The following is a 27,076-nucleotide window of genomic DNA, read 5'->3' as shown; positions in this document are numbered from 1 at the left end:
GACTGATACGTGTTATTTTCCCTCCTACATTTGATACATTCAGTCACTTTGGGTCAACTGAATTTAGTACTACAAAGGCAGTCTGGAATGATGAAACAGCAAAAGGTAGTTTCTTTCTGCTATAATTGTGACATTGGCCAAGACATGGATTTTAATATACTTTTCCAACATGCACAGATATATCTATATATATACACACATCTGTTTTTCAGGGCAGTACATCCCCTTCTGTGATGAGGATGGGTATTACAAACCAAGTCAGTGCCATGGAAGCTTGGGGCAGTGCTGGTGTGTTGACAGATACGGCAATGAGGTATCAGGATCCAGAACAAACGGCGCAGCGGAATGTGGTAAGTTAAGAACCTTTTGTGGTGTTTGGTTTAGAGGTGTTATGCCCTTCGATTGCCAACCAGGTTAAATTTCTTCAGTTAGAAATGTGGGACCCAACTACATGGATTTTGATACAAAAAGTAACAAATTATAATATTGTTATTGCTTCATTATTTTTTGGAACTCCTGTCACTGTGTCAACTGTTAATAGACCCCTTATATGTGCTTGGCATAGTGTATATAAACCCAAGAAAAATCAATTTTCTAGAGCAGCATTAGGTAAGTCCCAGAATGTTTCATGAAATTCCTTTGGGTAATCAGCATGCTAGTGAATTCAATTTGACATTTTTTTTAGTTTATATTTGAGGGAATTGCCAAAAGTTTTTAGCACACTAAATCTTCCCTTATTTTTCCCTTCCCTACAGCACTGTGCAGCTTCTTCCAAGAATTCCCATCTTTATTTGATGTCCCAGATATAAAAGATGAAAAAAAAAAGTATTTTTCCTTTTTTTTTTTAAAAAAAGTCATTTATGACTCCTTTTCACTTCTTCTCCAACAAAAGAACATAGCCTGAAGCAGAGAGTAAATTGAATACAGTATTTGAGGTACAAGCTCAGGCCTATTGTCCATCTGATCCAGGATCCTTTCTAGATAAATGGACAGTTCAATATAGTTCAAGATAATATGTAAGAAGTGAACAATAGTCAGTGTATATTACCAGTAGTCTGTATTGTCATCTGTAAGTTGGACTTAAATTTTTTTCAATTGTTCCTAGCACTCATTACAGTTCTGCAAATCCATAAAATCTGTCTCCTTTTGTTAACATTGAGAAATTATCATTCAGTATTGAGGTGGATCTTTTATGACAAAAGACTCTTCATATTATTTATATTTTATATTAATGTCTCACTCTGTAGTTCTCCTGAAAGTAAATATTCTGGTGTGCCTTTTGTATGATTATGTAAAATATACTTTAAATATGTAGTGTATCTTGTGAGTCTTTTCTATAACTATCATACCTTTTTAGCTATCGATTTAGAGACTTCAGGTGATTTTGCCTCTGGTGATTTCCATGAATGGACAGATGATGAAGATGATGAAGATGAAATAATGAATGATGAAGATGAAATTGAAGATGATGATGAAGATGAAGGAGATGATGATGATGATGATGATGATCATGATGGATATATTTGATGATATTAAGGGGTCCATATGTTGTACCTTTCTAAATTTCACAAGATTATATTTCATAAAATCCCTTTTCTCTCCAAGATCAAAAGGGTTCTAACAAATATGTATATTTTGTATGATTATTTCAAACATTGCAGCTGGAGTCATAGACTTTTTTTGTCTAAATAAGAATAATTATATCATGTGCTTTTGAGTTTTTAAATGCTGTTGCACTGAAGAAAACACATTGGAATTCTAGCTGGAAGAAAAAAATGTTATGTGCTACTGAAAATATATGTATGTGCAAAACACACTGGTTGACTAAAGTCAACCAGTCTCTTCAAAATTCTGCTGAAAAGATACTTGCTCTTACTTGGAACTGTGCATGTCCTCTTCAGAATGCATACTGTAACTTCAGTACCATCAGTGTTTTAGGCCCTGCAGTTGTCCATTTAATGAATCAGAAATGTATTGCAGTAGAAAAACATTGGTGCACAAGTAACATCTCAACCAGCCTTTAATTAACCAAAAGTATGGAGAAAAATCTGGAGGGAAAACTATAGCAAAGTCCTCCTTTGGGTTTGCATTTGTAGTTACGTTTTTATTAGGAAATGGCTAGATTATTGAAAGGATTTTTCAAAAGCAGTAACATGGGCAAGCACCAGATCTGTAATTCTAAAGTTTTCTTGTATTTCCCTTTTCTGGTTTCATGTCAAGGTCATATAAGATTTATCATTATTTACTTAAACTTTGCTTCATCCTTTGTGGTTTCTCTGTATTTCTCACTAATCAGACCAGCGTAAAATATTTACATGGGGGAAAAGATTTGCTTAAAATTGTATTACCTTTATATATGACTGTATTTCAGAGTATTGTCACTTGCCCCAAGGTAGTTTTTAATAAATGTATAATGATGCTTTTTATTTTCTTATTTCAGATAATAGTTTTGCTCTTTATCTTAATTCATTTTGTTTTCTGTTACTAGTGCAGAAACTTAGAGAACGTATTGTAAAGGTGCCTTGCAAAATAGAACTAGAGAGGTTTTAGCATGCATACCAGTATAGGATGTTAGGCAATAGCTAAGCACACCCAATTACCAAATTAATACCAGTATAGGTACTGCTGCTGGAATGAAGAAAATGGATTATTTTAATTTTTTCCTATTATTATGTAATTACCATGTGGTCTAGATTATACTTATTGTGTAGAGTAGCACTTAAGATTTGACTGTAGAGAAAATTACTTTAATCACTGTATTTATGTTAGCATGTTAATTAATTGTGTAGACATTTTGGGACTCCACCATCTTCATTCATATCCTATCTGTTTCTTTCTGCCCACAATAAAATTGACATGACCTGTATAATGTATCACTACAGGTTGTATAATTTAAAACTGAATCACTGGTTTCCCATCATTAATTAAAAGGAAAATCAGTTTCTTATTTGAATTAATTTCTACACAGTGAATACTAAATCTAATGTTTATCTTATGTAATATTGAAAAGTATAATGCATTTTCTTTTTTACTGTTTCTGTATAGTTTGCAAAATAAAAACTCTTGTAACCAACCTTTGGCCAGTATAGCCCATCATTTTTGACTTCTTACATAGTCTGAAATTTAGAATCAGAAAGAATTCATGTTTCAGATGCATTTTACCTATTAAAATATGTATTTACTTGAATAAAGCCATTAATGTTTTATTTCAATTAAAAAATATTTGAATAGGGCAAAACCCATAGGGAGCTTCTGGTTTTCTGTAGTTTTCCTGATTTTTCTATAGCTTTGTTATGTACTTCTATGACATTGTCTTCATTACATAGTAAGGAGAGAGATACTTCTTTTCAAGCTCTTGTCATAATTTGTGGGGCCTAGTTGTGTTATTTTCTTAAATAAAGATAGTTAAGAGTTTACCATTCTGATAGTGGGATTTTGTCAGAGAACAGTTTCTTATGACTGAAATTCACTGATATATGAACTGATTTTAAATAAAGAAGCTAAAGAAAAAGTGTTGTCATTATTGGCTGATACAGTAAGTACTGTTGTGGGGAGGTTTTTTGATGTGACGAGTAGTCATTAGATGACAAACTGAAAATTCATTTCATTAAAACTTGTGATATGAAGAGAATTAAAGAGAATTCATAATGTGTTTTGTCTAAAGGGATTACAGTATGAAGACCTTTCTGAAAAGTAGAGCAGAAGAGCATGAAAGAAGTTTATATTCTTTCTTCTTTTTCCCTGAAAATTCACCATTGAACTGAAAGAGGAGGGAGTATGCATGCATTTTAGTCCCTGGGTATTAAAGCTACTTAGCATAAATTCAGAAATCAGTCAAAATAGTTAAATGCACTAAAGAACAGTGATAATGGAGAATTTGGATAATTTTGGATAACTTTTGTGGTCCAAAACTAAAACAGCAACAACAAAAAATTGAATTGTTACGTATTCCTGAGGAGAAGCCAGAGAAAAGGTTGATACAGTGTAAGTCTTCCTTTGAAACCATCCTTTCTTTTTTACAAGATAGGTAACTGCCTGTGGATTAATACTGTGGTGTTGCTTACCTTTCATGATACCAAATGAACTGGAAACTGCTTCACTGTGTGCTTCTTTCCTGCATTAAAGAAATGCAGGAAATCAGGAGCAGGAAGAGTAAATAAAGGCAAAGGCTGATCATATAAACGTACTAAATGCCTAAACCATTCAGAAGCTTCTTCCTTCTTTCCATAAAACACAAACATTTGCACAGATGTCTGTCCCCATGACTACAGTCATGCAGAAAGCAGTCGGGAGCCCTTGACTATTTTTACAGTGTTGCTGTCATTTGTTGTTTTTTCTTGATCTTACAGTTCTGCACATGTATTTATAGATATGCAAAGATAGTGATACAACTTTGGAGATTTTCAGACACAGTGATTAATCCTTGTACTCTTAGAATGTGTGGAATTAAAAATCTCAGTTTCATTGACAAGTAAGGAATACCAAGCTCAATGCCATAAAATGTTATATAGTCTTTGAAAGGAATATTTTGAGTCGAGGCTCAGATATGCTTAGTTTAGAAGAAAATTAATTAGTGTCATTAGATTGCTTATACAAAAATTGGATTATTGTGCAAGACTGAGGAAGATGGACCATAATGATAGTGGGAAAATTTTGGCCTGTTTTGTTCACATGGACAAGAACTGGATTTCCTTTATTCTTATTTAAAAATTCCACTGCCTGGGTAGAATAACAAAAGTTTGTCAGGATGTGGATTAATTTTATGCTTCATAGGAAATGAAAAAGTATTTGTATTTACAGATTCTTTGTGAGAGCAGTGAATATATTGCTAATTACTAGAAGCTTTTAAAAAATAGATTTAAATAAAGCTGTGGCAGTATGAATTTATTTGAAATACTGTAATTATTTTTACTGTTTTTTCAACTAATTTAAATATATTAGTCGCAATCGTTCACAATTTCATTTCAGCTAGTGCAGTGGACTATAAAGTAGTTTGTCAGCAAGTTCCTGTGTGAAGAGAGATTGGTATTAACATGAAGATACAATGGATTGGAAGACTCTCTAACTTAACCAGGTACTATTGGGTGAGTAATAAAACACAAAGTTTTCTTAAAACTCAGCCACCTCTTAAAGGCAAATACAGTGCTGGACATGCTGAATTAAACCTTTTGTCACAGTTGGATTTCGGTTAACTCAGTGTCTCTGTGCTTGTGCAGGATGGGTGCAGCTTGCTAATTTGTTAATTCATTCAGTTAAATGGCAGTAGGAATTACTCTGAAGTTAAGGAACCAGAGCAAGAATGGGAAACAGAGTTGCCTAACCTAACAGATGACACCTCCACTTGAATGTTTTGTTGTGTTTCAGATGCTAATTGAATCAAATCCTGAAGAAGAGACTTCTGCATAGTATGTGTCCCCTTGAAGGTGAGTTTTACAAGTGATACATGTGGGCCTATTTTTAAACAGAATCTCCATTGTGTTAGTAATAATGCAGGACATTTTTCATCTTTTCACCAGCTTTCCACACAACTCTGTAGAAAAATTTGATTAGAACTCCAGACAGGGACCTGCACAAAACTGGTGCTCATTTTTACCAAGATGGTTGAAATTTATCAGTTATAATCAAGATGGACAGAGAGGTCACCTGTTCACCCTCTCTGCCCATAGCATTCACAGCTGTTTTTTAAACTCTTGGAGCATTCAGCAGTCTGCTGAATTAAAAAAAAAAAAAAAAAAAAAAAAAAAAGATTAATACACATCCTTCCAGCTTAGATCATTATTCTGCTCATCAGGCAAGTGTAGTTTTGAAAGAGCTAACTGTACCCAGCACAAGGCACTGAGGTTCTGCTCTATAGGTCTTGCCATTGATGTCAGATACATGTTTTTGGGAAGACTCTCAAATTCCTTTCCCTTTTCATAGTTTATTTACTTCACAGACTTAGATACTGACATGTTTCAGTGAGATTGTCTGCTGGACTTCGATCTGTGTGAAAAAGAGGAGATTGGATCTCTTTTACTGTAAATGTAATGCTTCTGATTGATTTCCATATGCCTGAGGGGGGCTGGAAGGCCACAAGATTTCTTGAGTCTGGGGTGTCAGAAGAGAGTATTGGTTATTAAAATATGTTGATTTTGTTTGAAAGCTAGCAAAGATTACTGAGCTTTTCTCTTGTTTTAAAAAACACCTGGCAATAGCAATGTATAGGAAGAATCCAATTTTGCAGTCATAATGCCATGATTCTTTTTCCTTATTTCTTAAGAATAATGCAGTTCTTTGAAAGTACACTGTAATTCAAATTTGATTGGTTTTGTGTGTTATGCAAAATTCTTCAGAATTTGTTCAGTTTTATTACACTTTTGTAGTAAATTTTATTAATGCACATTAATTCCATTGTGCTGCATTAGTGTTCAGGAACTGAAACATGCTTTAATTCAAAATCTGTTTGGTGAAGTTTTATTTGTTTTTTTTAGTGTAAGCATTAATTATTGAAGAAAACAAAACCTAGAGGTGTTTTAAAGATGCCACCAGTAAAATCCAAGCCAATTCACACAAAGTAAAAATGACTGTAAAAACCATGCTGGGTTCGTAGGAGGCAAACATTTTAGCATTGAGTTGGAAATGATTAAAACTGGGTTAAGAATTCTTATTGCTGTAACATCTGTGGCAGCTATCTGTACAATGCAGTTGTATCTATAGGGAAGTTTATGTATTTATTTTGTGTTGGGAAGTTTCCACGTGTTTGTGCTTAGTGTGATGAAGATTTGTGCAAAGCTAGTGTTTCTGTGCTGTGTCATCATTGTGATTAATTATGCCCCAAGGGATGTCACAAGTTTATAGGTTAGCGTGACTCCGAGTATGCAAAGTGTGAAATGGCGCTGCAGCAGCACAAGATGATGGTACCAGTCTGTGTTTCTTCATGTGCAAATGAACTTGTTTCCCTCAGTTCCCCCATGTGTTCGGAAGCATAGGCTCGTTTCCGATGAAAGAAGGAAATCAAATGTTGAGCAGGACTACTACCTACAGGAGTAAGAACTCTAGGATCTGTCCCTAGAAATCCTGCCAGAACATAGGAAGGAGGCTCTTTTGAATGCATAGCAGCTTAAAATGCGTGATTTAGATAAGACTGATTACTCTTAATAATCTTGTAAAGAAAACCTACGCACAGTTTTAATTTATGCTTTGAAAATGTACCCGAGTATAATCTTTGCTCATGGGAAGACAATTCCCAGTTAAAACAAACAAACAAACTAACTAAAAACAATGCAACATAGTAATGCTGAAACTAAGGCACGTTCAAAGGAGAGGAAGGCAGGAGAAAAATTAGAATGTGACAGCATTGGGACAGCATCTGTGTATCTGAGTAGCTGGCTGATCCTGTCATTGAATAAAAAAGTGTGGGAATTTGAATTTCATTGCTCATGTTGCTTTTCCCCTCATAATTTCACCACATATGTTTGTATTAGGCTGTGTAGCCTTCTAACATATCTTCACATCAGAAATTACACATAAGTGCTGAGATGAGTTCAGTTCCCACAGTGGCATCTGTAGGAATTGCACCATTAAGCAGCCCAGAAGCTGAGGATGTTACTGACACATTAAGTCGTTCCTCTGTAGTTTTATAGCAGGTGTTGGTCCAGGTGTACTTTAGTATATCCCTTACAAATGCTTGTTTGACTCACTACAAGGAATTGCCCAGAGTTTTTGTTTATATAAATGGTAATTTACTCAGATTCTGACATAAAAGTGGAATAATACCATTGACAGTTGTGTATCTCTTGTCCATTAAGATAGCTTGATTTTCATGTAGTGGAAATGGTGTTACTATTTTATCTTTCTGCCTAGTTACTTTCATTTGAATCAGTAATTATAGCAGAAAAAGTATTGCCATCTAAGTAAATTTCCTGTATCAGTTTTGTAAAAATAAAAAGCATCAGTGTTGACACACAGGATATCTTAAGGCCAAAGAGTTAATGAATAGATCCCCTAATTTACATTTCACTCCTATGGTTCATAGATCTGACTTTCACCAAAAGCACTAGCTGCCTGGTTGGCTGTAGTCTGGCCACACTTATATTTCAATTATAATGAGAAAGTGAGTGAAAGAAGCTCTCTTTTTTCCCCTTTCAAATCTGTAACGCGTCTGGTACTGTTAATTACAGGTCAATTTATTTTAAATTGTCTCCCACTCCACTACTTCTTGAATACTATTACATAACAATGGGAAAAAAAGAGGCCTGATAATCTTCAACAGCAGGAATAAAATTGCACAGAATTCCTATTATTTGCTGCTGTACAGAGACAGGTCTTTTTTTTCTACATGCAGACAGGAACCTTGCTGTGCAGCTCCCTTTGACACAGCAGAGTGAATGGAGCAGGGCAGGGTTTTGGAAACCTCTGCTGCCTGGCCCAGCTCATCTCTGCTGCCCTCCCTGCTCCTGGGCAGCTGATGTCTCAGCTGTGCTGTGAGCTGGCCGCAGAGGATCCAGCTGTGCACAGACCGAGTGTGTGCTGAAGGGGAGCTGTGTGTGCCTGAGGCCTTTGTGGTAGTGCTGCTGCTCATGCTTGCCCAAGTGTGGTAATGGAAAGGGAAAAATTTTTCTCTTTTGGCATAGTGAGGTTATACAGACTGGATAGTCGCACAACAGTGGCCTCTCTGGTCTCTGTACTTTGTCTTCACAAAAGGTATTTGCTCTGTCAGGTGTGTCAACTTTCCATTTCTTCTGGTTGTACCAGCTCAAAATAGCCAGCTGCTTTTCCCTACCATTTTATCTGTCTCAAAAAGAAATAAATATTGCGCTTGTGAGGTTTGTTTCTAATTTTTCTAAAGTGTTCTTGGTCCAGCTCTTGTTAAAAAAAAAAAAGTAAAAAAAAGAAGAAAACAAGGCAGAAGTGTAAAAAACAGTAAACGACCAACGCAGAATTGTGGTAAAGAGCAACATATTGAGGGTCGGGAAGTCTCACACCACTCGAGCTCCTCTTTACTTTAACTAAAGACTCTTGTTAGTTTTATGATCTTTGTCTGCATCAATCTGTAGCCAACACTTAATTTAAACACTTCTGGGATTACACCAGCTCATGGAGCAAACATCTGCAAATCACCAAAGCTAAGTTTTTCTCATGGGAAGAAGTTCAAGTCACTCTCCCTTAAGACAGTGATTGCAATGCATAACTCTCATCATGTGAATTATTTTTTTTATGTGTTTAATTTGTGCATTAATATGCTGCAGTATCATTTCTTCCATTCCCTTGAGTTCTGTAGGCCCAATTTCACATGCCACAAAAGATAATCATCAACTCAGTATAAGAATGCCAGAGCATCTAAGATGTGATGCACTGAACCACAGGAACTGATGTCCACTGAGCTTTGCCTTTACCACATGCAAGACCATCGCACAGCTGTGATTTAGTAAAGGTGCATTGCAGTGCTATCTAGCAGACACTGCCTGTCAAAAAATAAAGAGGGAAACAAATGTAAATGATTAATAGTTTTGATAATAGTTACTATTTCTCTTTGCCCCCTACAACAACATGTTCTTCAGGGTATGGTCTATTTGTAGTGTGATCTGAGCCCTTCCCTCTCAAATTTACCAGACCAGATACTGTTTCTGGACAAGGTACTATCATTTCTTCCCTAAAATAGATTCAGAAGGTCAACACATGGACTACCCACATGTGTAAACAAATATATATCAACAGCATCTTCTGAGCCAGCTCACAAAGTGTTCAACACGTGCTCTGAAGAATTGGCCTTGGCTACAAAAAGAGCAGGTATGACTTTCAGTTGTATATCTTCTTACTTAGCTAAACTGTAATACCTTATTCCCATTTTTAAATGTGATTTTAGTGGTGAGACTTTCTTTTCATTGTGAAGAGCCTGATCATTGTTCTTCTGTTCTCTTAAGCTATTATTTGCTGGAAATCATCACAGCTAATAGCTGTCTGCTGCACAAACCACTTCTCCATGCATCTACATCTGTTCTACACCTTCATGTCATCCTTTTTGTCACTAAATAATTCCACTCTTCTAGGAATTACTACAGCAGTCAGGAGGCTCCAAGGTTGCTCTTTGTCTCAGTATTTCATATGCTCAGTAGATCTCTTCAAGCAGAAGACTCTTCTCATATGATTTGTGCAGCAGCAGATGGCCTACTTCATATTCCTTGGGAATTAGCAATTGACTCAGGAAAGTTCACACTATTATTTTCCCTCTTATACTACCTTTTGTGTGCTGTCACACGTGTTTCTTTGGAATGTTCCTTGAAAGGAGGCTTACCTAGTGGAAATTTGTCGAATTCTTTATAAAAAGTCCAAATAATCAGGTCTTGCCATTGTTGACTTTCATTGTAAATTCATCAAAGGGAAGCTTAGTGGTAGGCAAGAGCTCCTGAGGGGCTTAATACCCTCTACTTGTCAGATAGGACTGGGAAACCCACATCTGGATCCTCAGGGAAAAAAAGTATTACGTGACCTATTGGCTGGAATTGGTATTCTGTGTAACAGAATTACATAGAATCCCATAATGGGTCAGGTTGGAAGGGACCATAGTGCTCATCTGGTCCAGCCTCCCTGCTCAAGCAGGGTCATCCCAGAGCACATGGCACAAGTTGTGTCCAAATGGTTCTCCAGTGAGGGAGTCTCCAAAACCTCCCTGGACAATCTGTTCCAGTGCTCAGTCACCTGCACAGTGAAGAAGTTCTTCCTCATGTTCAGGTGGAACCTCCTGTGCATCAGTTTCTGCCCCATTGCCTCTTGTCCTATTGCTTGGTTTATCCTACTTAAGGATCTCATCTAGCAGTATTTAAAAAAACAGATGTAAAAATGGTAAGCTTTCTTTCACCAAGGCTTTTGACATTAATAGCATTTGACTGACATAAAGGAGTCACTGATAATTTACTCTAGCATGGTTGTGAAGAAAAAGACCTTTACAGCAATTCAAATCTAATTTTATTTTTTTAATGCGAAATTATTTAATACTACACTCTGGTTGGAACCTAGATTTTCATGTCAATCCTGGTTAAGTGCTAATTTCAAATTATTTGAAACTCAATTATTTTTTTATTACTGAGTAAAAAGTAATTCATGCCTTTTAAGGCAGTTTGAAGAGATTTTTAATCTTTTCTTTCTCCCTCTTTTTTTTTTTCCTAGAGGGTGAAATGTACACATACAAAACCTGTATCTCGTAGTTACTTTAATCTAATTTAAAACTGCACTTGCCACCACCTGCCAAATCCCATAATGGAAGTAGTATAATGCTATAGTGACTGTGCTGGCAGTGTTGTAACTAACTTGAATTTATTGTTAACGTTGCTAACACTAGGAAACACGGCAAATCTCACCTGGAAACCTTCTCATACATTTTCCAGACCTAAAATTTTTTAAGAGCTGCCAAAATTCTTTCATCTCAGAGTCAATCCTCAGAATTTTCTCATTTGGCACTTGCCCATTTCGGATTAAGTGCGTTTCCTCAGCGTGCACAGCGTGTATTTAGGGACAAGGCCAAGTTCAGCTAGGGTCAAATCCCGTTTATGTCCCCAGAGGGACATTGCAGGGAAAGGAGACAGATCTTTCCCTAAAATTTCTGAGTTAATTGGGTTTTTTTTAGTCCTTTTCAGGCTTCTTTATTTTCTTTGGGGGATTATTTATAAGACCAAATGTGTCAATTCATGGAAGAGAAGGAGGATTCATGGAAGAGAAGGATTAGTACTGCCTTCAGATGTGCTCTTTTATATGCATTTTTAGGAAGCTCTTTCCTTTGATACAGGACTCTACCTGTGAAATGATTTTTCAATTTTCTTTAAACATGTTTTGTTTGGGTTTTTTTCTCCATCATGTGTCTTTCCTTTTTGCATTTACTTGTTGGCTTGAAGAGTAGTGGCCAAAGGTGTTTCACATGGTAGTGGTGATGTTTTACACTAGTTTGTTCTTAGGATTTGTTGTTTCTTAGTAGTCCACCAGAAATTAGTGATTTGGCATGTAGATATTTAGAAAGATAGTGTAATTCTACAAAAGTGTCACTAAGTGTCTTCCTGCACTTTGCAGATTTAGGTATTTTTAATGTGCAGTGTTTAATGAAAATTTTCAGTGGACAAGGGTATTGCTATGGTTACTGCTTCAGAATGGAATTCATTCTGTGAAGAGTTGATTCCAGAAAAACTGGGGTAGTGACTACTCTTGCATGAACACTAGATGACAGAACAAAGGGAATATCACATGCACTTGCTACACAGAAGATAAATTTTAACTTCTCTTAGAAAAGAGTGATCATAAATCCTCCATTGCAATAAGCAAACAGGAAGGCCTTGTTTCTAAACAAAGAATTAAATCAAAAGAAATAACTGCCATAATTAAAGTTTTTATTGTATAGCATGTGTTCCAGATTTTGGTGAAATTTAGCTATATAATTTCCCATTTTGCTTTTAAAATGTTGAAAGTACTGCACAAGAGTATGTATATTAAATATTAAACATGGGCTATGCAATAACTTGGAAAAACCTGTCAATGTTCTATTTGTATTTAAGTTCTCCTCCTGATCCTGTAGACCACTAATGTTTTTAAAATTTTGACCATCAGCAATCTTGAACCTTAAAACAATTTAAAAATACAACAAAACCTTTTGGCAAAAATTTTAGGTTTACTCTTCATTAGAAATTTAAAAAAAAGAAAAAACACAATTTGTTTTCCTTTTTGTATCATTTTAAAGACAGCTTCATAATTTTTCGGATGAATATAATTTTTCTGAAAGTAATGTAGAGGAGTGTTAGAATCTCCATCCTTGGAGGCATTCAAAAGCCACCTGGACATGGTCCTGGGCAACCTGTTCAAGGTGATCCTAGTTGAACAGAAGGATGGACAAAGCGATGTCCAGAGGTCCCTTCCAACCTCAGCCATTCTGTGATTCTGTGAAATTGAAATAAGAAAAACATTTTCTATTCCCTCTTCATTATTGGTCTTAGATGGGTTTTAGTACATGTCAACCCTTCTTGCTCAGCTGTTTCCTGCTAGAGTGTTGGAAAACAGTGTGCATTATTTAGGGCCCTCATTATTTAAGTACCACTTACTGAAATGGAGCCAAGATCTTTCTGAGTCATCCGTGTGTTGATGTGATAGAGATTGGAGTAACCAACTGTTTTATATGTCAAGCAGACACATGTTCCTGTTTGATGAGAGTTTCTGCTGGCCGTTGGTGAATTCCAGAGAATATTTTTTTATTACTTTTCTGGGGAGAAGGGTGTTTTGGTGGAGACAGGATACAGGGGGAAGATGAGATTTATGGAAAGAAGTTTGAATTGATAGGTCAGAAGTTGGTATGAAAACACTCACAAGACTTCCCTCTCCCAAAAATAGGACTGTACTGTATAGTGCATGCCATTTATTATTTTTAGCTCAAGAATACAAGCAAACTGTTGTACTTGTCAAGGATTACTGCAGGCCACGGATCACTCCTGTTCAAAAAAACTTTATTCTAATTCATGATTTTTACTCAATTAATACTGCCTTTTTCTTCTTTTAGTAAAAAAAAGTTGCAGTTTTTATCATTTCCATATTGGTGAAAGTTACTGCGAAGTTTTCTGTGTTGTTACATTTTGTGTCTATGCATCCTGTCTGCTAATGGCTTTAGTAGTTAGCTTCTGTCTCCTGCTACTTGATTTATTTCACTACCAGTCTAACCTTAAAATAAATCTGGGATTAAAAGCTTCATTTAGTTTCACCATTCAGGAACAGATAGCCATAGTTTCATTGAAGTACTTGTAAAAGTAATTTGGATTTCACCCAGAAATATTGAAGCAAATGTCACTAGGAAGCCCAGTGACAGGACAGAGCAATCCTCTCCCCATTTCTTTCACACAAGGGCTCTCAATAGCAGGTAGCTTAAATATTTATTGTATGTTAGCTGTCTGGAAATAAAGGTTATTGTGGCTAAGCAATTAGGAGAATCAGGATTTGAGTAACTCCACACTTATGACAGAAAAAGACATATTTGCTAGTGACAGCAGGGACTGGGACTGGCAGCATGCTGCGAGATCTCTGATTAAGTGAGTAGTTACAATGTGATGTGGCAGCTTAAGGATAAAAGAAACTCTTTCTGTATTATTTCCGTGGAAAAGAATGATTGATGTGACGCCATATTTCTTTGGCCTATTCTCCACAGATTTTTGTGATTCAGAAGCAAAACAGAAGTCTTTACACAATTTGAAAATAGTTCCTCATTGTCTGGTAAATAGTATTTTTGTCTGAGAAAGAACAGAAAAATGTCCTGAGTAAAAGTTTGTCTTGCCTTATTGTCTAAATATTGTAGGATGTATTTAATAAATTCCTTGTAACCTAAGTAATGCAGGTTGTGTTTCCTCTAAGGTCATATTCCTTCACCTTAGATATTTTTTAATGCTAATCTTGAACCTCAGTCTCCCCCACAGTATCCTGATGAGTTAACATTGGACTGGCAGGAAAACAAATTTCTAAATCCTTTTACCATCCTGAAAAAAAGCTCTTAACAGGTCTAGGAAACTTTCATTTGCTTTACAGTCAAAAAAAAAAAAATTGACAACAGCAGAGGAACTTTTTATCACTGAAGACTTCACAGCCTTGCAAAACTGATTTGCCTGTCAAATGTAAAAAAAAGAGTTCTAGCTAATCCCCTAAACACATAATAATTAGCAAGTTCTCACATTTTTACACCTGAATTGCTTTAACAAAAAGTTAAGTGGCCTAAAAAGAACTTAAAATAAAATCACTCTTTCTCTGTTAATTTGGAAATGCTCTGTAATGGAGTTACTGGCAAATTACTCTATGTGGTGTCTAGAATGTATATACAGAGAAGCAATGAATACCTGTTACAGGCAGATTTATATTCATTCTTGCTGTGACAAGGTGGCTGTGCTGTAAAATCAAATTAAAAATGGACAGTAACATGTGGGATCCATATTTGTTACCACATGCCACTTCTGGAGTCCATGGGCAGCGTGTGTCCCTTCAGCTGTAGATCAGCTCTACAGTCATCCTCAGCTGTCGACACCTGACAGAGTTCAGTGGGTTTTCTATCCTCCAGGCTGCTCTGCTGCAGGGTGGTGAAGTAGCATTGAATGGGAAGTTTGATCCTACTCCTCTTTGGAGCCAATAGCAGGTTTAGAAAATATTTTTTGTTCCAGATTTCCAGCTTCTGCTAGTGAAAATATTCTGTGGATGACAAGGGAACAAAAGCTCTGTACATTAAGGACTGCATAATGATGTGCAAGGACAGAAATGCAGGACAAGGGTGTAATGGCATTTTTGTCTAGTGAAAAGTTTCAGATAGATTGGTCTAATTATAGTTAAATACCAAATGCAAGTGGGATGTCATTTGAATTCCCTAAGCCAGATGGTCTAATTCATCTCTCATTTAAAGCACTTTGATATGAAAATTTTGAAAGGGTCTAATGCTCAATTTTACCACATTTAATTCTATAGAAAGATGGGAGAGCAGTGTATTACCACATAGGATTTTACAGTCTGGGTGTGGGAAATGAGAACTTAAACACCAAGAACTGCCAGCATCTTGCTGTTACGTAATAAGCCAGACATGCTTTCCCACTTGTGCACTTTTAGCTCTAGATGTAAACCATTAGGAAAGGAAAATCTTAGCCACTCTCTTTCCCAGATGCGTACATGTCTTTCTTACCTACCAGTCCTTCAGTTGCTGGGGAGCTGGGCATTTCCCCTTAGCAGGCTGACTGGCCTTGCTTCCAATTGTTTTGTAGTGAATGAAGTTTGAAGCCCAGAGAGGCTAAGGGATTAAATCTATTGTCTGAGGCTTGTTTTCCCCAAATGTGTGTCATGTACAAATGTGTTTATCTGGAAAAAACACCATCGGGGAAAAGGATTTTGTATTCTCTATAGTTATGAGGATTTTGAAAGGTTTACTGAGGTCATTAGCAAAGAGATTGGTTGAAATGAGATTTCTGTGATCATCTATTTACACTAGTTTAACATGAAACATTTAACAGTGTCATGGTTTAGGAACGGGATTCTCCAATTTAGTACTCCCACTGAGAAAAATATGCCCAGCTCGCCCTCTCCCCCTCCAACTGGAGGAACAAAAGGTTGTGATAAGAACAATTTACTGGAAATAGCAATGAGATAGGAAAACCGTAATAGAAAAAATATTAATAGCAAAAGTGTACAAAAGAGAGAGTGATTCATATGCAAAAATGTTCACCAAAGAGCCCATGACAATAAACAGTACCAGATATCTTCCCCCGCCACATTTTCTTGAGCAGAAGGAACCTCTTCTCCTTGGAAGAGAGTCAATTTCCCTGGCCCTGGCATTGACATGAGGTGGTATCCCCGTCCCTAGCCACATTCCCTCCCAGCTACTGCAAAAAATTAACCCTGTCCTGCTGGAACCAGGACAGGTAGGTACTAAACCTACAATAAAAAATTATCATTAGTTACCCTGACCTACTCTGTTTCCAGACAGAGATAGTGTATTATCTGAAAGAGATTGTTTATTCAGATACACATCCTCTGAAGCAAAAAGTCCTGGATGTTTTATGCATTCTTGCTCAGTTATTCAGGCTCAAACTTTGGTACTGAATATTTACATGAACCTGAATCCTCAGCTGCTTAGGTAGTTTTCAAAGTGGAGTCACTGTTCAGCTTTAAATTTTGTGCTATCTTGGCAACTTTATAAACATGGAAATTACTGGAAATTTTTTCAAAATAATTACCCGACCTTGACATTTTTGTGCTTACCATGTAATAATTTCTCAGTTTCTCAATTGGTCTCAATAAAAAGCTTCTAAACTTTTTTTTCTAGTGGAAATACTCTACACTCAGATTTACTGTGGAATTCAAGAAGAGTGCTGCTTTTTGCTTAACTTCCTCCTGTGACAGATTTGCTAGGTAACTGCATTCGTAACATTCCTGTATCTCAGCCTGACAGGCTTAGCACCTTTTTCTCTTCCTCTGAACTTCTTTAACTGCTAGTCTAGCATATTTCAGGCTTAGATACTTATAACTCATTTTAAAGGCAAACTTATAATGATGAACTGGGAAAAGTAGTTCTCAGAAGAACTGTCAGAGCTAGTGGTCGCAAGAATGTATGGATCCGTTTAGTAACAGGGAAGATGGCATCTATCTGAATGGAGCTGACAGGGATAAAAATGAGTTTTGTGAAGTGAGTTCTGTCCTGGTATTCAAAAGCTGTTTCCCCTGAATCCGTATCTTAAATCATTGGTTTGTTACTTAGAAGAATCACTTACTATTGATGCTCCTGATCCTCAAGGGCTTTGCCTTGCCTCAAACTATATATTTTCCTGGTGCATATGTGAGTAGTACATGGGAGGCCTAAAGGAAAACACGGAGGAATACACAGGTATGTCAAACTGAACCCTGGTGTTTTGTGGTCTCTGCATTATGAGTTACTGTACTGCTGACACAAATTCTGTAAAATTGTGTTGTAGAGAAATGAAACACCCAAGCTGTTGCCAGGCTGCCATTAACATTGTGACCTATCACGGATGCCAGCTGAGGGGGGATTGATGAAAACAGAACCTGTAGAAACATTTTTTCACCAGCTTATTGACTTATGTACAGAAAAACATTGAGACAGTGCTTGTTTTGTCACTACCATATTACCTTTCTATTTATTTTCTCATCTAGACATATTAAAGGAAGGCAGAATAAACAGACGTTATTAAAATCTATCCATAACATAAAAGATGCATTAACCCTTCAAGCCCAGTCTGTATCTTCATCCGTGGCTGGTGATTATGTAACAAGGTGCTCTTCTCAACAAACTCATGCTAAACAGTCTTGATGAGCCTCCTTTAAACATGCCATACCATCAAGGAGGGGACAAACATGCTCCTTCTCCAACACTAATGGCAAAATCAGATAATAGTGACTCTCACTCTTGTGCCAAGTCAGTCCTACCTATGCTGAGCCTGTACACAGCAGAGAGTTTCATCTGCTGTTTCTAGCTTGGTAGTATTTTAATATGGTGAAGGCTTTTGGCTTTATATGGGAATTCAAAAAACAGGTTCTTATGGAAGCCCCAGTGCCTCTTTTTTTTTTTTTTTTTTTGGTTTGTGTTTGGTTTTTTTTGTTGTGTTTTTGTGGTTTTTTTGTTTTTGAGACCAGTGAGTACAGAACATTTATAGAACACTGTGTTTTGTTGCATGTAGCTTTGAGTGTAGTCAAGAAGTAAAACCTATACTGTGTGGGGTATGCCCAGCCTCTGCCCTGGAGGGAGGCCTGCTGAGAGATTGCACAACCTCCCAGCAGAATCCCCCTGGAAAAGGCAGCCACCTTCAGTTACGGCGAGAGAGGACACAGACCCATGATCTTCTTGGAGACCTATGCAGATGCTTTGTAACCCACTGGATTTTACCCTCACACCCACCCCCTGTATCCCTATAAGATCTAGCCCTCTGCCCCTGTGGGATCAGAGCTCGTCCCTGGCCTTCCCTTCGCAGGGTGCTGGCTAATAAAGCAACCTCCTGTGGAATTGCTATATGAGCCTCTTGTCTCTCTCCTCCTGGTCTGGCCTGGAGATTATTGCCCTGCAAAGCAAGAGCTGAAATCACGAGCTGAGAATCACTAAAGAGCTGACAGCCTCTGCAAGGGCACTCCAGTAGCCAAGGGAAAAACTAAATGGGCCCCGGGAAGACGGTTCCTCACAGGACCATCTCTCCAGACTGGTTATGGTTTCCTGGGTCTGAGCTACAGACCCCACACCAGCCACCACAATACTGGGCTGAATGACTGTTTCTCTGAACTTGGTAACTATGGCAGCTGGACATTTCCTAACATTAAAATACATATTGTTATGTGCATTCACAAAAAAGAAGTTATGCTTGTGTGCCTCAGGACAGTCCTTGCCTTTGGACACAGGTCAGTAACTGAGGACAAACAGGATGTCCTCGTGCAGTACTTCAGGTCTGAACATAGACCCACTTCACCTGCTGTTTACTTTATTCTATTGTCTGACACAGTGCCTTCAAGAAGCTTCTGAAGTGTCTGTGTGCACAGTAAGTTTGGGGTTTTTTTCTGTAAACATAGGTGAAATATTTATAATAGTTGCTGGACTGTGGTATTCATTCCCCATCTGTCTTCCTGAAACGAGATCTCAGCTGAAGGAAAAACACAAAAGAAGGGCTTACATGTGAGAGAGTGTCTGAACGAGGAACATGATTTTTCTTCGGTAATTTTTTTTTAATATTCGGTAGCACAAACACATAAGCTGTAAAGAATTGACAGTTGTGACAGCAGAATAGGGTGTTTGTTGATGTTATTGATCCTGGAGATACATTCTTCTTCTGAAGTTCAATAACACTTGTTAAATAGGATCAGTTTGAAAAATCCTTCACTGCAGAAAATCATTTATCTGTGTGCAGGCTGAATTGAAAGGGGTTAGAGTTTACATTTAACCCAGAATGAAAAAAACTTATATTTGGGCTCATGCAAGTAAGTGGATGTTTTGAAAGTAAGAGATGTGCTTAAAAGTGAGAGTTAATAGGAATTTCTGGAAAGCGCTCCCTTTTTTGGCATATCAAAGACTTGTTTTGTGGTCAGCAGCTGACATCTGTTTCTCTGTCCTGGTATATCATAAGTAGCTTTTCCTGCTCTCATCTAAAGATTAGAAGATAATGCTCTTGGGTCAAAGCTTATTCTAACTTAAACCACTGAAGTTAATGAGCAAAACTCTCCTCTGTCACATTAGTACACCTGCTGCCCTGAAGTGTGTTTCAGTAATGGAACTTACAAAACCACAGAATGTAGCACTGTTTTGTTGGTTTTTTTTTTTCTCTCAGCAGCATGGTTTCACCTTTAGAAAAATCAGTGAAAGTCATCCATGAGGTTATTCAGCAGATAGTTTTTTTCACTGAAGTTGCCATAACACTTTTGAACTAACCTTCAGACAACTCAGCTTCTCATCGTATCCTTTTTTTAAATAATGTAGCAGGCATAAAAAGAGTCCAAAGCAGTAACATATTCACATGGAAACAGACAAAGACACAGAGAAAGACATTTGTATACAAGATACTAAATATTTTGTATTCCTTGACCCCTGAGAGACTAAGTATACATTTTAAAAAGATTCACTGCTCAAAAAGAATTGTAGTAATGTCTATATGAATTAATAATAAATTGTTTGCAGAAGTTTATGAAAATAGATTTGTAAACTTTAGACAATAACATCTCATTAAAAGAAAGAAGTTTTGAACCAGCATTTCAGAATTATTATAGGTAGGTCAGTCAAATATTCATTTCTGTGGAGGGGAATGTCAGAATCATGTGACTGATAATGGTATGAATCTTTTAATAAAGCATTTGTAATTTCTGATGAGATTAGAAATTTTTTGGTAGGGATTATTGAAGTACATTTGGTAGAGACTCAAACTGCTGAGTGTGTATTATTTTACCTTCCATTCATTCTTTGCTACTAGGGACCCATATCAACCATTTAAGGCTTGTGGTTTTTTTCTTTTATTTGTTGGGGTTTTTTCCAAGAGCACTGAAATTCTGCAAGTGACAAAAGACTGGCAGAGTCATAAATAGTGAAGAAGACAGGCCACAGTTCCCTGGTTAGTTAGAGCCAAACTCCCTGAAATAATTTTTATATAGGTGAAGGTTCAGCCATTTATCTGGGGAACAAATAAGGGTGTCATGTAGAGTGTGAGCTCTTCTGGCTTAGGCAGAAGTTTTTCTGAAAAGGACTTGTGAAGAATAGTGTATCACAGTTGCAGAGCAACGTTTTGGCCGAACACCACATGGATGTAAATAGGGATGTACAAGGTACAACAAGGTTGTAGGCAGTGGAATATTACCGCAGGCCTGGTTCCTACGGTATATCACTGTGTCCCGCAGCCATAGGGAGGAGGAGGAGGAGAAGACCCAGTAGGCAGGAATTGTGCAGCAAGATTGATTTATTTAATTATTTTACGAACTCTTTCATAGACTTTTTTCTTCATAGTCTAATTGGACCAAGGACCAGCCACCCCTTAGGGGTGATTGGCCAAAATCCTAAAACATCCATTATCAAAATATTTTCTACTATACCATAAACAAGACTTTCCAAGGTTGCAGGTGGCTTGGTTGTTTACATTCCCTGCTACCTCTTCTGTGAGAGAGAAAAGTCTCTCACGGACTTAGAAAAATAACAAGAAGATCCTCACTAACAGCATTTTGTACCTACAGTGGAATATTAAGATGAGTGTGGCAACACGTCTTTAGTGTCTAGCCACAAACTCTAGGACATTGTGGGACCTTGCTGTACGGTCAGCACAAGCATACAGTAATCTGTAGCATGATGAATCTTGACTCTCCCATAACGTGCCATTAGAGCTTGCAGAGACTCAGTGTTTGAGAAAGACAACACTTCACGAGTTTGCCCCTGGGGAACATCAGTGTTAAGTTCTGTAAATAATTACATAAAACTGTGTGGATTGATGACCTCAAACTCAAGCAAGACAAACTCTATCTTGCTTAATGTTGGTAGTAAGAAGAGGTATCTGCTGAAACAGTTGCCATGGGCCACCGAGTCCCTCCACACAGCTGGTGCAGTCGAGACAGGCTGATGCCTGCTTGGGCAAGTCACATCACCTACATTTGGACTCAAGGCAGAAATCCAAGGAAGCTTCAACTTCTGTTTTATTCAGCTCAGACTGCAGGTTTATACAGACCCCTTCGGACTTAAAAATCTATTAACCTGAGTTCTGCTCTTTTTTTTTTTTTTATATAAGACAAGTTGCCTTCTCTTGGGAAATATAAAGCAAGCAAACAAAAAAATAGATGGAACAGTGTATTTAGATTATGATGATAATATATTAATAATAGTAGTAATAACAACAACAATAGTAATAATCTGGGAAGCTTGGGAAATATGAACATGCCTATATTATAATATTTAATGTTTTTTCCTACAAAATATAAGCCAAAAATCCCAGGATTGCTGCTTTTGAAGTTTATAGGTTGACAGGTGGTTCTTGGGTTGGCTTTCTTGGAGAATGTGGTTGTTCTTGTTCCTAATTAAAACTGAAGAGAAGTAGAAGAAGAAGGAAGGAGATGAAGCCTCCAAGCAATATCCTGTGTGGTAATCCCCATGAGCAGAGTGCTACGACCTCTGCACAGTGCTCTTCACAGCATCCAATACTGGGACCACCAGGTACTACAGAAACTGTCGGATATGTTTGTGTCTACCACAGAGGTGTTCAGGTGCTCTGTCCTGACAGCTCTGAGGGACTATGATGGGATTGTGCTTTTTTTGGATAGAAATAATTTCTATCCTTTCTTGGAGATCATATTGTCATTTCTACTGAAACCAATTCAAAAGGGAATACTTTATCTCTTGCTATTTGATTTACTGAAAAAAGGTAGTCTCAAATGAATTCTGGATGCATAAATTAATCTAGTTTATGCTCTGATGGTATGGATTATTGTTTCATATCAGTAGGCGTTTTTACTGCATCTAAAACAGAAAAACTAAATGTCTTTGCTTACCGGGGTGTAAAAGCATTCATACTAAAAAGGGGAGACAATAAAGGAGGGAGGAACACAAAATTTGTATGCTTAGAATTCTGGTTTATTACTCTTTTTAAAACATCTGTCCAATATGCGGCTTTTCTAAAATATTTTTATTCACCTTATGTCCTTCAAAATAATATAGCAAATACATTGGTTATGGAAAGGACTGACTACTAAAGATGTTACCTTCTCTGTGCTAGTATGAGTGAAGAAACTAAGTCAACACAACCTAAATCCAGAGGAATGAAGTAAACTAAAACTTGCAGAGCACAGAATAATGAGCAGGGAAAGGCAGTTAGCTCAGGAAAGCTGAAATGGATTCAGAAGACAACTAGGCTATTTTCCTTAGAAGCAGAGCACTGCAACAGTCTGGTAACACACAAGTGAGCGAATGTAAACATAATACAAAAAGGGCAATCATTTTACCCAGATGTTCCCAACCCCCACCCCTAAAATTATTTGCAGTCTGCAGTGTAGTACATGCTTTGAGTAAGAAGTGATGGGGAGAGAAGGAAAAGAATCATTTGTAAACATCTTAAATTTGCATTGCAGTTTATAATATGCCTGCTGTCATATTTTACATGTAGAAGCAAGTGTCCCTGCAGGCTGAAGTCAGCTGCTGCACTTCTCTCCCAAAGTCAGCCTACCTTTCTTCAACTAGATGAGGCATGTAATTGATGATGGGTTGTATTGCCAGCCATGGAACTTCTTGTTTGTGAATAGACCCTGAATTTTATTTATATTGCTGGCTCAATGCAGGATAGTGTCTGAATGTCAAATCAAGGAGTTTCCTATGTTAGTTTCACGTTTTTAACCTTTTGTATATAGGCATAAAGATAAAGGGGACTCAGGAAGGTTCACATCTCTTAGAATATTTAGTACTGGAAAGGAGGAAGGAAAAAGCTGTGCTTTCAGGGTCTGAAGTATGAACAGTCTAGTTAGGGATTTGCTCATTCAAAGTAAATCCAGTTGTATGATAAATTCAGCTCCTTTTACAAGGGTTTGTTCATATCACTGTGTCTCCTGCCACCCCTTGGGATATAATACTATACACCCTTGAGAGCACTGCCAAGTGCAAACCTGGTAAGCTGGGTGCCAGTTTCTTTCCAGTTTTGTCATTCTCACCCTTACTTAATGATCATTTAGCTCTTCTACCTACTCAGTATTTGTCTTGCATTTACATGCCTGGAAATGAAGCACAGTGTTCCTGCTACTCTCAGAGCGGAGGCACCTTTGTTTCTTTTGGCTGATTTGAGTAGGTCTTTTGCATCTTCAAACTTAAATTAAAACAAGTATCAGTTATTTTTCAGCATTTGCATTTAGTATCTATGTCTCCATCGTGGAGTAAGTTTTCCTGTGAATTAATCTATCAGGTAAAATACTTTCTATATGTGAAATCCTTTTATTACCAAGTCAGTCTGCTAATGTCAGTGTGTTTACTATGGAAAGAGAATACTTCAAGATGTTGAAAGAGAAAAGGAAGAAGAAAGCATACTCTGTAGCTACTTTCTATAGGGTAGGTTGTATGGGTTTCCTTGTATAATTAATTTTCTTAATATTTTGTTTTTATAATTCAAATAAGATGGCAAGGACAGTAATGTGTCCATAAATGTCATCCAGGAAAATAAATTGTTTTCTGATTAGTAGCTAATGTATTGGTGACTCAAGCATGATGAAAAACTGACTGGAGGGCTATAGAATTTCCCTAACCTTAGATTACTTTCTTTCCTTGAGGGTGCTTAAAGTTTTTTGAGGTAGCCTTTGAAATTTGCCTTTCTTTTGGATTTCCACCGACCTTCAATGCCACACTGTCCAACCATTTTATAAAGTGTTGGAAAGGAAAATTGAGGCAGAGAAAAGAGGATATATAAGGTCACAACAAGTTTATAACAAAATGAAACCAAACCCTGTCTATTCATCCTCAGCTTAAGGTTATCCTACTTTCCTTAGGAAAATATATCATGTCAAAATTTCTGTGAAACTTGGGAAAAGTTCCCTGTGGTGTTTCTGACCCCACATTTCTGGCAAAGCAGTATAAGCTACAGCAAATACTCCATCACACAATATCTGTTTTCAGGTGTTTCACTATCCCTGTGTATTTCCTCCAACTTTCCTCCAGACTATTAAAAATACAGTTTCCTTTCCTTCCCTAAAATGGTGGAAGTGACAGTGATGCCCACTTGTCACTATACTTTCCATCTGAATGTTTATTTACTGCAAACAATGTGCCCTTTTTTAAAAAAACAAGGAAGCCCAGTTTACTTGTTAAACATTGTTCTTCCTTGGTTAAGGAGTACAGTTTTAGTAAAACAAATACTGTTCTAAGAAATATTTACTAAAATACCCTGAAGAATGCACCATTTCTATTTTTGAAATATCCCATTGTGAAAGAGAGACTGGCCTAATCTCTAGAGGATTCTTTTATTTTCTTGGTACTGTAGTAATTTGTCCTAAAATGAAAAAAAAAAACCTCAAACCCACAACTCAAGTGTATTTTTTTGTGCATCTGTTAGATGAAATTCATGTCTTATTGAAGACAAAAGGTATTTTGTCTTGTCACATAGAGAGCAGTCTCAGGACCTTGAAAACCTAGGATGTCCGTAGGGGGCTTGTAATGTATCACAGCAATTTATCATGACTGAGGCCATGTTAGGAGGCTGATCTGCATAAGCACAGTAGCATATTTTGAAGACACATCTTTGACTTGGTCAAGTTGTGAACTCTGTAGTGCCTGGGGAGTTAGAAGTAATCTTTCTTGCTTTATCTGTTTTAGCAGTGTGTGATCTATATCTCTGTATGCTTTGTCTTTTCAGATATTTGTAGAAATCTCCCTGCTCACTGTGTATGACAGTTTTTTCTCTATTCTAGTCTTGCTGCTTTTGAGTGTTTAAACCTGGTAAGCAGGAGAGTTGACTTTTAGCCTATTGGGTGGTTGACCTTTCTGGCAAAGAAATGGAAGGTTTATAACAGATTTTATGTGTGTACGTTTGAACTGTGTAAGATAGCTCAAAATAATGTGTGATAGATACAGTGTACTGTAAAGGGTAAGGTTATCTTTCAGTGTATACCAGTAACATTGATAATCACATTATCCTCTGTAAATTTGTATTTCTGCTGACATTTTGCCATTTGAAACTTTATTCATTTCCCTGTGGTGTTTTGCATTTGTTTTATAAATGGCATGTGCACAAAGCTATGCCATGGTCTAGAAGAAAGGGAAAAAAATATCTAATATTAAGCCCTAAAGGCATCTGTTCAGTAACCTGTATGTGAGAGTAAAGCAACCATGCTGCCATCTGTTATATTTTCTGTTTGATGGCTATTGCCCTCATTGTAGGTTATTGCAGGTCTCAAAGGGCTATGCTCACTTTGCCTTTGAGCCATTTTCTAGAGAATAAAAAATATTTTGCATTTTCTTCTGTCGCTGCACAAGCTGTATTGAAAAGATTGCTTCAATTACTAGATCACTTATGTTATTTTTAAGGAGAATTGATTTTGTTTTCGTGTGGTATAGATGAAAGTGAACTCTCTAAGAGGTTTTTAAAATGTGATGTTGTTGCCTTGCATGACTTTGCATAATGGTATAACATTATTTACTATTTATTTCAGATATTTAGTCATAAAAACCCTCTCTGAGCAACTCTGTCACCTGTATACAACAAAAGGAAGGCATTATTTAGAATTGAATGTTACAAAATAAAAAAAAAAATGTATAGCAGTTGCTTGTTTTTTTCAGTCTCGTTCCAGCCACTAATCTGTCATGATCTTTGTCAGAGTAAGTCAGATGTTTTTTGAAGAAAAAGCAGCTCTCTTCTCTCACTATGTTCATGGCTCTGATAAGTGTGAAAGGTGCAATACACTGCTGTGATCCTTCTCAGACAGCAATTTCATTTCTTTGCCAAGACTACAAACAGGAAAGTAAAAGCCCACACATTTCACCTGCCAGTGCTTGCATTTAAACTGTAGCTTTTCTCTGAAGCAGAATTTTCCTCACTTTTCTGAGTGAAAAAAAAAACCAGAAACCAAACTATGAGACTGTGAGCATGAAACACTTATTTTTGATGAAAGAAACAGTCCAGAATTTCAGAGCCCCTTCATGACCCTTAGTTCATGAAATGACATATGAATGGCAGAAATCTGTTCCTTATTTATTTTGTTTTTAAGAGAACAAAATGACAACCTCTCCAACATGAATGGTTTATTAAAGCTATCCAATCTTTGGGAGGGGGGAAATATTCCTAGATTAAATAATAACATTTAAAGAACCTGGGGTAGGGGTATTTATAGTAATTTTTAAATAATTCTCTCCAAGAATTATAATCTGAATGCTTTGGAAGGTGCCATTGCAAATTCAGGGTTTACAACCCCATGCTTCAACTTGGTACTTACAGCTCAGTGCTGGAGAGAGTAGGAGGGGTGAGGAACAGCAGACCTTTTCATCCAGACAGACTACAAAGGCTGTGTCAGCCCCTCTGTTGTTCTCCACTAAATGAATTCCTACAGCAGTGGCAGTAATTGGAAGCAAAATATTATGAAACCCTTCAAAGCATCATTTAGTGTGTTTTTATATACA

The 27,076-nt window shown here is 37.0% G+C and overlaps 1 protein-coding gene across 2 annotated transcripts in view; it reads left to right on the top strand.

Moving 5' to 3' along the window:
• The window catches only part of SPOCK3 (SPARC (osteonectin), cwcv and kazal like domains proteoglycan 3), a 171,380-nt gene extending 167,950 nt beyond the window's left edge, over nt 1-3,430 (top strand). For both annotated transcript variants that reach the window (XM_039551262.1, XM_039551261.1), the window contains 2 exons: nt 213-350; nt 1,358-3,430. In XM_039551262.1, the coding sequence (XP_039407196.1) occupies nt 213-350; nt 1,358-1,527 (308 nt within the window). In that variant the 3' untranslated portion in view covers nt 1,528-3,430. The remainder of the gene's footprint in view (nt 1-212; nt 351-1,357) is intronic.
• Nucleotides 3,431-27,076: the final 23,646 nt, after the last annotated feature.

This window comes from Corvus cornix, chromosome 4 (genome assembly GCF_000738735.6).
Source record: "Corvus cornix cornix isolate S_Up_H32 chromosome 4, ASM73873v5, whole genome shotgun sequence".
In the NCBI taxonomy this organism is placed as follows: Eukaryota; Metazoa; Chordata; class Aves; order Passeriformes; family Corvidae; genus Corvus; species Corvus cornix.
Note: the sequence above shows the minus strand (reverse complement) of the source record. Positions and strands in the feature narration are given on the sequence as shown.